Source organism: Saccoglossus kowalevskii, chromosome 18 (genome assembly GCF_978046115.1).
Source record: "Saccoglossus kowalevskii chromosome 18, keSacKowa6.1, whole genome shotgun sequence".
NCBI lineage: Eukaryota > Metazoa > Hemichordata > Enteropneusta > Harrimaniidae > Saccoglossus > Saccoglossus kowalevskii.
The window spans coordinates 23,677,056-23,691,971 of NC_140658.1; the positions used below are offsets into that span (position 1 = coordinate 23,677,056).

General features: G+C 36.2%; 1 protein-coding gene across 1 annotated transcript in view; it reads left to right on the forward strand.

The window, feature by feature from the left end:
• Positions 1-14,916, forward strand: part of LOC102801476 (transmembrane protein 65-like) — a 21,316-nt gene continuing 6,400 nt past the window's right edge. Inside the window, exons 1-6 of the mRNA XM_006814785.3 lie at positions 1-265; positions 3,536-3,574; positions 8,947-9,014; positions 10,328-10,382; positions 13,051-13,093; positions 14,561-14,666. Of these exons, the coding sequence (XP_006814848.1) occupies positions 25-265; positions 3,536-3,574; positions 8,947-9,014; positions 10,328-10,382; positions 13,051-13,093; positions 14,561-14,666 (552 nt within the window). The 5' untranslated portion in view covers positions 1-24. The remainder of the gene's footprint in view (positions 266-3,535; positions 3,575-8,946; positions 9,015-10,327; positions 10,383-13,050; positions 13,094-14,560; positions 14,667-14,916) is intronic.

Consider the following 14,916-nt stretch of genomic DNA (forward strand, 5'->3'; position numbering starts at 1 on the left):
GAACAAACAAACGAACACCACAAAATGGCTGCCTCCGTGATTAGGCATGCGACAAGACGGGCATTTCAGGGCAATTCGCTCCAAATATTGCATTTTAGAATATTTTGTCCAGTCACCTGTAGTCAGAGAACAATATATAGTCGACGAGGTGTTCGTATCGATACACCCGAGAAGACGGAAGAATTCATCGCTGTTCTTGACTCGAAAGAGCGAAGACTGTTGTTGTCACACCTACGAAGTTTAGAAGAACTGACAGCTAGCGATCGTTAGTGTTTTCACTTGTTTATGCAGCCTTATTGCTTAAAATTAATGTCAATTGAAATGATTCTATTGTGTTGCGTGATTCATTTCATCAGTGGTTGTTATGGAATATTTTTTGGGTCTAATGATTTATTTATTGACACAACAGTGACTTTGGAAAGTACAGCAGTAAGGTCACTTTGCTGCAGTTTAGCAGCTCTTATTGGCCGCTTTAGCCCTGCGTACAGTGCTGTGTGTACGGGGACGCGTTCGGTTGATAGATTTCCCCACCACAGCCCTGCAAACTTCTATAGACAAAGTTCGGGACTTTTGAAAAATATAACTTTTTTTTAATGAAATAACATGCCCAGGTACAAAAAATGATGATCGATTACCAGGTATATCCAGAACTCTCAGTTCGGAGTCCAATTGTGGATGACATCGGCTACTTTGCCCTAAAAACAAATGCATTCTCTCGCGAGAATGAAATTAAAAATGACGGCGTTTGGTGGATAATTCCTCCGGTACTTACGCGTTTACAATTTGTCCGTCTTTACGAGTTGTTATTTAAAGACATTTCAGTTTCAGATAACTGTGTAATGGTTGTTACGGATAACTATCGTCATTTCAGCCGATTTCGGCTGGGAAACTACTTATTTTTAACTTGCGCACAATTACGGTGCGCTCCCGGACTTTGTCTATGGAGGTACGCAGGGCTGTGGTGGGGACATCTATCAACCGACCGCGTCCCTGTACACACAGCACTGTACGCAGGGCTATGGCCGCTTAAGCTATTTTGATATTACGTTACCACGACCAAGAGAGTTACATAAACTGCAACAATAAGGTCACTAAGAAACTACAAGACACTAAAAAAACAGTAAAAGATAAAAAGTGGAAACAAATTACAAAATAACATTTACAATTTACTACATTTACTGTCCATTAACATTACAGGAATATACATTATAATGCATCAATAATTACGGTATACTATTTTTGGGATGATGCGTTTATACTATGGGGTGATGCGTTTATACTATGGGGTGATGCAGTGTTATTTTTATGCAATGTTTAAAAAAATTGTGGTTATGCTAAGCCTACAAGAGGTGTTATTGTCTCATGATCAAGTTGGTTTTTATAACTTATTCACCATTATCATTATAAATTTGTTCGTTTCTGTCAAATTTGTGGAATCATTTATTAACATTCCGGCTTCCTCTATAACTCAATTCTCTCATTGATGTAAATAAGATTGCAGATTTATTTTTCTGTTGGAAATATTGGTTTAGTGTGCCCCCTCTTCAGATTTAGAGGTTGTAAATAATGGAATTGGGAGATTGACTCTTGTAGCTCCGCCTCGAATATTTTGATAGCTTGGCCAAGCATGTTGAAGAAAGAAGCAATATGATTGGCTGTTGGTAAACTAATTCTAAACTGTGAGGGTATTGTCACATACACATAGTCCTAATAAAATACTTCAAGGTGATAGTGGAGTGCTTCGCCAGAACATTCACCTTGAAATTCAAGATGTCAACTCGTTAAACAGAGGGGTGGGCTTATACTTGGGGAGGGGCTTATACTCAGGGAAGTACAGTAGTACATAAATGCTCTGGGACAATGGGTAAAATGAGATACAAAATGTAAATGTTAATCACCTAATTTGCATAATGATTATTCAGTTTTTGGCTTTTCCACTGATATTTCAAGTACTAATTATACATTTCAGTGAAACTTGGCACAGGACTAAAACTATGCGCAGACATGATTATTTTTGGTTTAAAATCTTTGCATATTAGTTAGCTGATTTGCATAATCAGCCAATTTTCGACTTTTACTATAATATTTTAGCTTCTTATCACATTTCAATAAAATTTCCTAGATGTAGACATTTCAGTTTTACATTAACATCTGTGGATATTAAATAGAGGTGCAGAAGACTGAAAAAAACAGTTGTAAGTAGTATAAACTTCATCGATGTGGACTACATTGTTTTTTACATTATACATCTCTAATGGCAGACAAAATTAGTTGCCAAGCTTCTTGTTCGAAAGGCTAATTTTAAATTTTGAATTAATTTTGAATTAGTCTCCAATATTTTCAAGCACACATAAGTTTTCTTTTTAAGTTTTGTTCAATTTTTTTTAATACATGTAATGTTAATTGTTTGGTATTGATTCCATTTTTGAATATAACAAATAAAATATCATGCAAAATATTATTATATAATCATTTCTGGATGTAAAACTTGCTGGAAAGCTGCTCTGTGATTTGAAAAAAAAATACTACTAGAAACTACTGTACATGACTGGGAGTGATTGCTTTTCAGGTCTTAGTAGTAGGTACCTGTTTGTTTGTTATTATGATTAATTGACACTCAAAAAACTGAGACTTATTTCAAGACTTAAACTGTGGTATGCTTATACATGTAAATATATTCCCATAAATACCTTAGTTTAATTACACCAAGTCAGTTATATTGGTCATTCAAGTATTGGCGCAGGAGTTTTTCTAGAAAAACAAAATGCAAGAGGGAGCACTGCAATTCAGCGGTGCCACCAAGTGGGGGAAATGTGTTTTTTTCCTACCAGGGTGCAGAGTTTTTGATGTAGCATTCTATGGCTTCCTTGGAGCCAAAATTACTATCAGACAGGTCACAGTTGAAGACTGGCCACATGTGATCCTTGGTCAATCAGAATTTTATGGTTGCCAGAGGATCTGCTTCCCAGCGTGAGGGCACTGTTCCCTTGTTTAAAAAATCCCTGTTGGCTTATTATGGCCAATTTATGTGGGTACACATTTTCGTATTATCCTTTATTGACAACACTTGATGGAGGCAACATAAAAAAGCGGTGTCAGCTTGTGTACATGTAAAGCCTAGCCAGAATGTATCCAATTGACAGATACCTGGGCTGCATCACAATTGCATTTTTCCATCCAGATTTTAGATGATTATTCTTTCCTTTTTTCTTGCTCATTAACATGACCTGCTGGATTTCAAATGATATGAAAACTCATAAAGTCTCTGATGGAGTTATAAATAACTGAGGATTGTTTCAACTGTCAATAACAGGCAATGTGCAGTATATTTTCATGCGCAATTTGAATACGTCACATTCAAATTAACCTTTCCACGCTCTGCTACATATTCTGTTTGATTATAGTTATTGTGAATTAGGGTGACAATCAAGGTGAATTACCAGTAGTTAATTGATGCTGTAATACGTATATCAAATAATTGTTCACCTTTGATAATGCTCTTCAATAAAAATATTTTTTTTTTCTTTTTCTTCAGGTCCTGTTCAGTCACCATCCACTAAACAACTAAGGCAAAGTAAGTCGCATCGCCAATCTACTGATTTTTCTTGGCTTGTAATTTCCCTGAAACAATTTTGTCTACTGTTAATCTTGCAAAGTAAAAATTAGGGACCAGTGTGCCCTCTAAGTCGGTATTATGTGCCACTGATGCACACAGATTTGCTGTGACACAACTAGTTGTCCCAATTCACTGGGGTGTCATCAACAAAACGGGATATCATGCATTGATACAGCATATATAATATTAAAAAAAAAAAAAAAAACATTTTTATACTTGTATTATCAAATTTGTGTTTTGGATAAATTCATATTTTATAAGATATATTGTAAAAACAAAGGAAATTAGGAGCCACATATTTTTTTGTTTCTGCCCAAAGTGACCCAAAATTTGTTTTTCTTTGAATACCTCTCTACAAGCTGACTCAACATTATTTCAGGAGCTCTATAAAATCATCCCTGTTGAAGGACACACTGTTACGAACACACTACATATGGCCTTTTAATCTAGCATATTACTTTAAAATAACTCATTTACCTACCCTGCAATTTCTCTTTTTTTTCTCTAAATCTCCAAAGAGTCTATTCTGATTATAATACGATTGTTGCCACTTCTAACCTAATTTCAGTACTGTTATTCCGTGAATTGAGTTTAACGCCTGTAATACAATGTAGTAGTTGTTACGCAACCAGACACCTGATCTATAGGACCCACATTCAAATGTACCTAGGGTTAAAAAAGGCTGACCCCCCCTAACAATTGCAAATCAATTCCATTTGGCAAGATTCATTCATTTAATATCATTTAATCTTTATTGTATGTCAGTCCAGATCTCAATGGAGACAGGTTGACAATAAAGTTATTATTAATATTCATTAACAAATGTGTTTGATTTGGCCTAGTTGACACCAGGATTTAGCAATAAAAATAATAATTGTATATTTATTCACATCCTGGTCTGAATTGCAATTAATTTGAATATTGTTAAAAAAAAACAGAAAAAAAACCATCATTTCCTTAAAAAGAGAAAAAATATTGACAAGGGAATTTTTATAACGTGTAAAATAATTTGTAGTAGAATTTCTTTGATTAAAATGCTGCTGTGTCTGTTCTACTAGTACATGTCACCTCATAATATGACAGGCATGGCCTTGGGGAATATGGTGAGTTAGTGGAGACTGATAACTACCGGTAATTCATGAAGTGCAGTGATGTGGTCTATGATTTGGCAAATTGTTAATAGTCGCATTATACAAAATTCAAAAATAAACGAAAATTATAAATGCACATTTTCATATATAATTGTCACAAAGTATAATTGCTAGTGTTTTTGAAATTGTTCTCGTTCGTTTATTTGGTTAACAGTATTACTAGTTTAGTGAGTGTTCTAATGTAACCAACATAAATAGTATTACAGTAGTATCATTCTTAGGTAAATGATTAATTACCTTGTCCGCTCAACATCACTGAGATGGTGGGGTAGACTCCTATGGTCTGATGTATACTCAGTCAGCACCAGGCTATTAGCTAGGAATTTGCAACTGCCACTCCAAAACAATTTAACTTAATGAGAATGTGGATGGATTTGGATATATTTTGGCGAAATTATCAAAGAACAATAGGAAGAAACAGAAAAATGGGAAAGATTTTCCAGTCCAAAATCAAAGTTGCCAGTCTGTTTGGTGGGTGGACTGGTGGCTGGCTAAAACGCTGGTCAGCACTCACTCTGCCCACTTGCATTGTTCCTAATTGGTAGGTTCACTACCTGGCATAGGGAGGAAGGTCTACACTTCAAATCTATATCAAGTTTATTATAATCACCAAGAACGATTCCATCTGAGGCAGGATTTTATTACATCAATCATTTTCTGAGAATTTGGTGGTAAAAACATAGCAGTTGGCCTAATAATTTAGGAAAATTGGTCTCTATTGTCCTTTGGTTACTGCTAATTATGATCCTTCAGAATGGTGTTCTCTGGATAGATTTGAGTACTTGGCCCTGGCAATGGTGTTCTCTGGATAGATTTGAGTACTTGGCCCTGGTAATGGTGTTCTCTGGATAGATTTGAGTACTTGGCCCTGGCAATGGTGTTCTCTGGATAGATTTGATTACTTGGCCCTGGCAATGGTGTTTTCTGGATAGATTTGAGTACTCGGTCCTTGCAATGGTGTTCTCTGGATAGATTTGAGTACTTGGCCCTGGCAGTGGTGTTCTCTGGATAGATTTGAGTACTTGGCCCTGGCAATGGTGTTCTCTGGATAGATTTGAGTACTTGGCCCTGGCAATGGTGTTCTCTGGATAGATTTGAGTACTTGGCCCTGGCAATGGTGTTCTCTGGATAGATTTAAGTACTTGGCCCTGGCAATGGTGTTCTCTGGATAGATTTGAGTACTTGGCCCTGGCAATGGTGTTCTCTGGATAGATTTGAGTACATGGCCCTGGCAATGGTGTTCTCTGGATAGATTTGAGTACTTGGCCCTGGCAATGGTGTTTTCTGGATAGATTTGAGTACTTGGTCCTGGCAATGCTGTTCTCTGGATAGATTTGAGTACTTGGCCCTGGCAATGGTGTTCTCTGGATAGATTTGAGTACTTGGCCCTGGCAATGGTGTTCTCTGGATAGATTTAAGTACTTGGCCCTGGCATTGGTGTTTTCTGGATAGATTTGAGTACTTGGTCCTGGCAATGGTGTTCTCTGGATAGATTTGAGTACTTGGCCCTGGCAATGGTGTTCTCTGGATAGATTTGAGTACTTGGCCCTGGCAATGGTGTTCTCTGGATAGATTTGAGTACTTGGCCCTGGCAATGGTGTTCTCTGGATAGATTTGAGTACTTGGCCCTGGCAGTGGTGTTCTCTGGATAGATTTGAGTACTTGGCCCTGGCAATGGTGTTCTCTGGATAGATTTGAGTACTTGGCCCTGGCAATGGTGTTTTCTGGATAGATTTGAGTACTTGGCCCTGGCAATGGTGATCTCTGGATAGATTTGAGTACTTGGCCCTGGCAATGGTGTTCTCTGGATAGATTTGAGTACTTGGCCCTGGCAATGGTGTTCTCTAAATAGATTTGAGTACTTGGCCCTGGCAATGGTGTTCTCTGGATAGATTTGAGTACTTGGCCCTGGCAATGGTGTTCTCTGGATAGATTTGAGTACTTGGCCCTGGCAATGGTGTTTTCTGGATAGATTTGAGTACTTGGCCCTGGCAATGGTGTTTTCTGGATAGATTTAAGTACTTGGCCCTGGCAATGGTGTTCTCTGGATAGATTTGAGTACTTGGTCCTGGCAATGGTGTTCTCTGGATAGATTTGAGTACTTGGCCCTGGCAGCGGTGTTCTCTGGATAGATTTGAGTACTTGGCCCTGGCAGTGGTGTTCTCTGGATAGATTTGAGTACTTGGCCCTGGCAATGGTGTTTTCTGGATAGATTTGAGTACTTGGTCCTGGCAATGGTGTTCTCTGGATAGATTTGAGTACTTGGCCCTGGCAGTGGTGTTCTCTGGATAGATTTGAGTACTTGGCCCTGGCAATGGTGTTCTCTGGATAGATTTGAGTACTTGGCCCTGGCAGTGGTGTTCTCTGGATAGATTTGAGTACTTGGCCCTGGCAATGGTGTTTTCTGGATAGATTTGAGTACTTGGCCCTGGCAATGGTGTTCTCTGGATAGATTTGAGTACTTGGTCCTGGCAGTGGTGTTCTCTGGATAGATTTGAGTACTTGGTCCTGGCAATGGTGTTCTCTGGATAGATTTGAGTACTTGGTCCTGGCAATGGTGTTCTCTGGATAGATTTGAGTACTTGGCCCTGGCAATGGAGTTCTCTGAATAGATTTAAGTACTTGGCCCTGGCAGTGGTGTTCTCTGGATAGATTTGAGTACTTGGCCCTGGCAGTGGTGTTCTGGATAGATTTGAGTACTTGGCCCTGGCAATGGTGTTCTCTGGATAGATTTGAGTACTTGGCCCTGGCAATGGTGTTCTCTGGATAGATTTGAGTACTTGGCCCAGCCAATGGTGTTCTCTGGATAGATTTGAGTACTTGGCCCTGGCAATGGTGTTCTCTGGATAGATTTGAGTACTTGGCCCTGGCAATGGTGTTCTCTGGATAGATTTGAGTACTTGGCCCTGGTAATGGTGTTCTCTGGATAGATTTGAGTACTTGGCCCTGGCAATGGTGTTCTCTGGATAGATTTGAGTACTTGGCCCTGGCAATGGTGTTCTCTGGATAGATTTGAGTACTTGGCCCTGGCAATGGTGTTCTCTGGATAGATTTGAGTACTTGGCCCTGGCAATGGTGTTCTCTGGATAGATTTGAGTACTTGGCCCTGGCAGTGGTGTTCTCTAGATAGATTTGAGTACTTGGCCCTGGCAATGGTGTTCTCTGGATAGATTTGAGTACTTGGCCCTGGCAATGGTGTTCTCTGGATAGATTTAAGTACTTGGCCCTGGCAATGGTGTTCTCTGGATAGATTTGAGTACTTGGCCCTGGCAATGGTGTTCTCTGGATAGATTTAAGTACTTGGCCCTGGCAGTGGTGTTCTCTGGATAGATTTAAGTACTTGGCCCTGGCAGTGGTGTTCTCTGGATAGATTTGAGTACTTGGCCCTGGCAGTGGTGTTCTCTGGATAGATTTGAGTACTTGGCCCTGGCAGTGGTGTTCTCTGGATAGATTTGAGTACTTGGCCCTGGCAATGGTGTTCTCTGGATAGATTTGAGTACTTGGTCCTGGCAATGGTGTTCTCTGGATAGATTTGAGTACTTGGTCCTGGCAATGGTGTTCTCTGGATAGATTTGAGTACTTGGCCCTGGCAATGGAGTTCTCTGAATAGATTTAAGTACTTGGCCCTGACAGTGGTGTTCTCTGGATAGATTTGAGTAATTGGCCCTGGCAGTGGTGTTCTCTGGATAGATTTGAGTACTTGGCCCTGGCATTGGTGTTCTCTGGATAGATTTGAGTACTTGGCCCTGGCAATGGTGTTCTCTGGATAGATTTGAGTACTTGGTCCTGGCAATGGTGTTCTCTGGATAGATTTGAGTACTTCCTGGCAGTGGTGTTCTCTGAAGCTTTAGCTGGGTCAATCCCACAAACTTCTATTGAACAATTCTGTCAGAATTCTTTCTTTGTTTATACTTGTATTTGTCATTTCAGTTAGAAGTGTGAAGGATAAATATAAATTAATAATTAAATAATTATAAATATAAAATATTAATTAAATACTGAGTTTAGAGAATATAAAAAAGAGCCAGTTGATATTATTGCATTTCAACTACATGTAGGGTAAAGCCATATCTCTAAATTTAGCTTGAGATGGAATAATTATACATTGACCAAAACTCATTTGCATATTTTCTCAAGATGCACATAATATTACATGTTTGCAATTTTGTCTCTTTCCAGTTGGCCTTTGTAATGCTGTACCATTTATTGGATTTGGTTTCCTTGATAACGCTATCATGATAATTGCAGTAAGTAACTAAGATTAGCGGTATTTCAATGTTTCGCAGGATAATTCTGCATTTTGTGTTTCTTTGGATTCAAGATGATTGCATGATGTAATATATAACTGTAAAATACTAACACAATAATGGACGACTGCCTACACAAAATAGGTATGTGTATACATATGCAGTACAAAGTGTGCTTGAGAAAATTATGGGTTTGAGTTCCTTTTTATTACCAAGTTATAGCTGCCAAATCAGGGAAAATAAATGTTATACAAAACAGCAAAAAAGTCTTTTATTTTATTATTAATTAATTCCAGCTGAAATTAAATATTTAACAGTATACCATATTTCCCAGAATGCATTGCATAATCTTTTTCTTTCTCTACGAATTCCTGTGTGCTGATTCGCTCTTGCAATGTTGTTGTTCAGTTCGGCCACCATTTTTTTGGACAAAACCTTGCATCTTGTTCAGTTTTGGTGGTTGTTGTGTGAACCATTTCCTCTTTTATATGTGTTAATTTTCCCCATTTTGGAAACAATTTTTTCAGCTGTTGTTGCTGTTGTCTCAGTATCAACATTACCGAAAGCTGGAACCATGTCAGTTACGTGTGAAAATACATAAAATATTTGTTCACTGTGCTTGGACCTTGCCCAAGACAATTTTCATTTGAATTGTTTGGTGTTTAAACAATATCTAATATGTGAACTGTTTTTTTATTCCAGTATTTTTTTTTTTTTTTTATTCTACCGGGTGGTATTTTTGTACCCGGTAATGTGTATTGAGTCAGGTATTGTTTGAAGCTAATCTCTGTCTTACTGGAATTATAAAAATACATATATGTGTTTTTCTATGAAGAATGAAGTCGCACTGTTTTAATTTTGTAACAAGGGTTTTCAGATGGGTGGTCAAATTTTACGGCAGTTCTGTTATTATACAACTTTTTATTTGATATTGATTCAATTGTTGTGACATAAACAATGTTCCATTGGAAGCAGTTATCAAATTTAATCTTGGCAAATGTGAAAATGTAAACAGCAAGTTCTGAGGACCTTTGTCCCAATGTCAGTGTAGCATGGATCAGCGTTGATTGGTTTCACACTCTCTGCACATAATTAGCCAAGGGGAAGACGTGCCATGACATGAAGCTAGACGATTAGGTGTCTTACACGTCATGCACACAGTACAAGCTTTTACTTCACACTGACATGCTTGTTTGTCTTCTGCTATTAAAACGATAAAATATAAACAGAAGATACATGGTAACGTTGTATTTTCAGGGTGAACCCATGTATTGATTCAATGACTGACACTATTTTGTTTGCCTAACCTTCAGGGAGATTACATTGACTACAGTATTGGTGCTGTTTTCGGCATTTCTGTCTTGGCAGGTTGGTATATTAGTTCTTATGTTTTCTTTAAAACATCAATAAATTCATAAACAACAGTTATTGATAAAATCAAAAGATTTTGGATTTTGCATGTTATCATCATATTTTTATTAAATTTGCCATGTATACACTTCATATATAGTTATATGTAATATTTATATTACATGTAGTTTCCATATATTCACCAGGAAAGTCATTAAGTCAGCTCCATATTAAAGGGCAGTGGTCATCGCGTCGCTTTCTGCTTGATATGGCACTCAAATTTAGATTTAAATTGAGGATATTATAAAATTGTCCTTACCTATTTGTGCGCTAATGTAAATTTTTGCCACATTTCTATTATTTTATACTTTTTTTTTTTGACTCCCGTGTGCGAAGCACAAAAAGGGAGTCTTTGCAGTTAGTGTGTCTGTATGTGTGTGTGTGTGTGTGTGTATGTGTATGTGTGTCCGTCTGTTCCACTGATATCTCAAGAACCATACATCAGTTTTTGATGAAACTTGGTGCATGGATGCTCTGGGCCAATGCGCAGATTTAATTAGGTTTTGGTAAAAATCCATGCATATTAATTATCTAATTTGCATGATAATTAGCTGATTTTTAGCTGTTCCATGACTGTTCCACTGATATCTAAAGAACCACTCATTGGATTTTGATGAAACTTGGCACACAGATGCTCCAAACTAATGCGCAGATTTGATTAGTTTTGGGTAAAAATCTGTGGAATATTAATTACCTAATTTGCATAATGATTAATCAATTTTTGGCTTTTTCACTGATATCTCAAGTACTAATCATCACATTTCAATAAAACTTGGTACATAGATGTCATAGGACACTGCACAAACCTGATAGTTTTTAGGGTAATATCAGTATATATTAATTAGCTAATTTGCATAATTAATTAATTTTCAGCTTTTGATATTTCAAGTAGTAATCATCACATTTCAATGTCACTTGGTACATAGATGTCATAGGACACTGCACAGACCTGATAGTTTTTAGGGTAATATGAGTACATATTAATTACCTAATTTGCATAATTAATTAATTTTCAGCTTTTGATATTTCAAGTAGTAATCACATTTCAATGAAATTTGGTACATAGATGTCATAGGACACTGCACAGACCTGATAGTTTTTAGGGTAATATCAGTATATATTAATTAGCTAATTTGCATAATTAATTAATTTTCAGCTTTTGATATTTCAAGTAGTAATCATCACATTTAAATGACACTTGGTACATAGATGTCATAGGACACTGCACAGACCTGATAGTTTTTAGGGTAATATGAGTACATATTAATTACCTAATTTGCATAATTAATTAATTTTCAGCTTTTGATATATCAAGTAGTAATCATCATATTTCAATGAGACTTGCTACATAGATCTTCTAGGATTATGCAGACACCTGATTAGTTTTAATTGGATGTTAATTACCTAATTTGCATAATGTTCCACTGATATATAAAGAACCACAAATTGGATTTTATTGAAACTTTTAAAGAGAACTATGCAGAAACCCAATTAGTTTTTGGTAAATATTTATGCTTATTAATCACCTAATTAACATAATTAATTAACACTGATATCTCAATTACTGATCATCACATTTGAATAAAATTTGGTACATAAATGCTCTAGTGCATTAGACAGGCCTGATTAATTTTGATTAATATTAATTCTCTAATTAGCATAATAATTCATAATTTTTTTGTTCTGTTCTGTTCATATAGTTACCTGATTTACATAATTAGTTTTCTGCTTTTCCATCAATATCTCATGTACAAGTAATTTTGAATTAATTTTTAATGTGTCTTCAATACCCTCAGCACACAGGAGTTCTTTCTAAGCTTTCTTTGATTCAACTTTTTAATCAAAACCTTTATCCAATAGAAAACAAAACTGTTCATTTGATTCAAAGTTAGGCCAGACTTTTATTATCCCTTGTTTCGCGAACCCGTGGAATGAGCAGGAGCCAAAAATGAAATAAAAATAAAATTTTATTTCAGCGTAATTTCTCGCGCCCACCGAATTAGCTAAAAAAATATTATTTTTATCTTAATTTTTTTACCGCCCGCCGCATAACAAATCCAAGTTGCATTTTCGTGGGAGTATCATGATCAAAGTACCGAAGTCTCGCGCAGATGAGAAACAAGGTTAAACATGGAATAAAATGTTATTTCATTTCTTCTCTTCGATCAAATATCTCACTTACAATTCTTTGAGAATCACACAAATATAATGAAAAAAAAGAATTAATTTTATTTTTTTCCGCCCCCCAAAAAATTGCCTTATAAAAACTCGAGAAACAAGGAATAAAAAAAAGTCTGGCCTTAAGGAAACAAAAAATATAGAAAATTGGGTAAAATGTTTCACTAAAAAAGGTTAATGCCATTTTATTTGCTTATATGTAACCTGAAAAAAAAAACTGACAACTAACAAGAAATTATCATTTCATGATTATTAATGTGGGGAAAGTCGGGAAAGTCCTGGACATTGTGGCAGTCGCCCATAGTGTGTCGATGTTAACAAAAAAGCCCTTCTCATGATCCCATGTTTTTTTTTTTGAATATATGGCTATATAATCGTTATTATTGCTTGTATTAACAATAGTGCTAGTTAACAATAGTTAACAATAGTTAACACTTTTGTCTTACAGCTGCTGCATTGGGGAATCTAGTGTCAGACTTGGCAGGTGTCGGGTAAGTTCTATTCCTGTTTAAATTTTTCTGAAATTTCGATTCTAATAGTCTTCAGAATTAACCTTTTCACCACCAGTTATTTTTTTCATCACAATTTCACAAAATAGTCACATTTATAGTCTGAACATTTCTTCTGAAAATTGGGACAAAAATAAACAAAGTTTTTGAGTAAAAATTTTTGAAAATTGACTCAAATTTCAGAAATATTGAAAAATATAAGAAATAAGTGCAGACAAATTTGGGCGAGAATGTCTGGGATGAAAAGGCTAAATGTTAGTATATCTTTTATCACTACCAGTCATTTGTAAGGTATGATCAAGTTATATGCTATTAGTTATTATTGCTGAAAAAATACGATGAATAATAGAATTCTGAGACTCTATATTTTCCTAAATAAACTCAAGTGTTAATTTTAATGGACACACTTTGTATTGAGATTGTCTTAAGTGATAAAATCCAAAAATGCAAATTTTTTAAAACAAAAGAAATGAAATCATGGTTTAATTCGAAAATAAATATAATAATTTTCAGAAACTTCAATTTTTAGTTCAAGCAGAAAATATATAATATGGTGGAGGTAAAACATGATCTTCATTCAAAACATTATAGGTTTGTATATAAATGTCAACAAACATGAGTCTGATCCTCAGTCGTATTGTACTTCCAATGTGCCACTGCATTCATATTATATGAGGTTATTATGAGAATACCTCAAAGTATGAACGAAGACTGTACAACTGGAGTATCGACTGGCGCAAAGCGGCGTACTGTCTGAGTGCATACTTTGAAGTATTCTCAGAATAACTTTATTATTATACATCTTTTCCTTCCAAGGATAAATCATGGGAATGCCGAAATCCAAAAAGTTTAGAACAGAATCAGCGAACTTCCTTGTGTGGAGTACGGTCAAACTCTGGTGGCAAAGTTACGGCACGCTGTAACTTTATGGCGTTACAGAGACAGATGTATAATAATATATATTAATATGAAATATGATGTCTATGTAAATCAACTTTGTGTAGTTATACTGAGGCTACTTATAGTTATCTTCTGTTTTAGTCAAAGAATTTTAGGGTAAAGGTAAAGTCAGTTGAGTTTCCTGGTTTCTAGGCTGTGGTAAATGGTATCCAAGACCACCTGTTGTCTCCATATAGTTGATTTCATCGTCTGATTTGCACGGTTTCAAAGCCGACCAGCCATGGCCGTCCCTATGAAACTTTGCGTGATCATGTTAGGAAAGGATGTTTTTGACTTTGGTTAAATTGAATTGAATGATTAGACTTTGTGTTCCATTGGCCATGGGAATTTACCACAGCGTTCATTGTTGTGTTTGATTTCTCTGAGAGTAAATACAGATTTATATGCAGGATTTTGCCAAGATTTAATGGTGAGGTGACGACCGAATAAATTAACCTTGTCTAGTGAAGATGAGTTGATTTATGTCAAGATCTCTCCATTTTCTTTCAGACTTGCTGGTTATGTTGAAGCATTAGCATCTAAAATAGGGGTCCATCGACCACACTTAACTCGGGAACAAGTGGACATGAACTCTACTCGATATTCTGCAAGCTTAGTAAGTATTGATTAAAATTTCAGAAAAATTATAAAAAAAAATTGCAATTTATTGTGTGAAAGGTGACAATTTAAAGTGCTCAAAAGATTGAATGTACACCGGTATTAATATTGTATTGTTTGTTTCACAAACCTCGTACACTTACAGTGGGTACACCATGCAGAACTAACACCTGCACCTGGTAGGTAATTACCGAGTGACTTTGCAACATCCCCAGACACTTTCCTGAGCCCTTGATTAACTAATACCA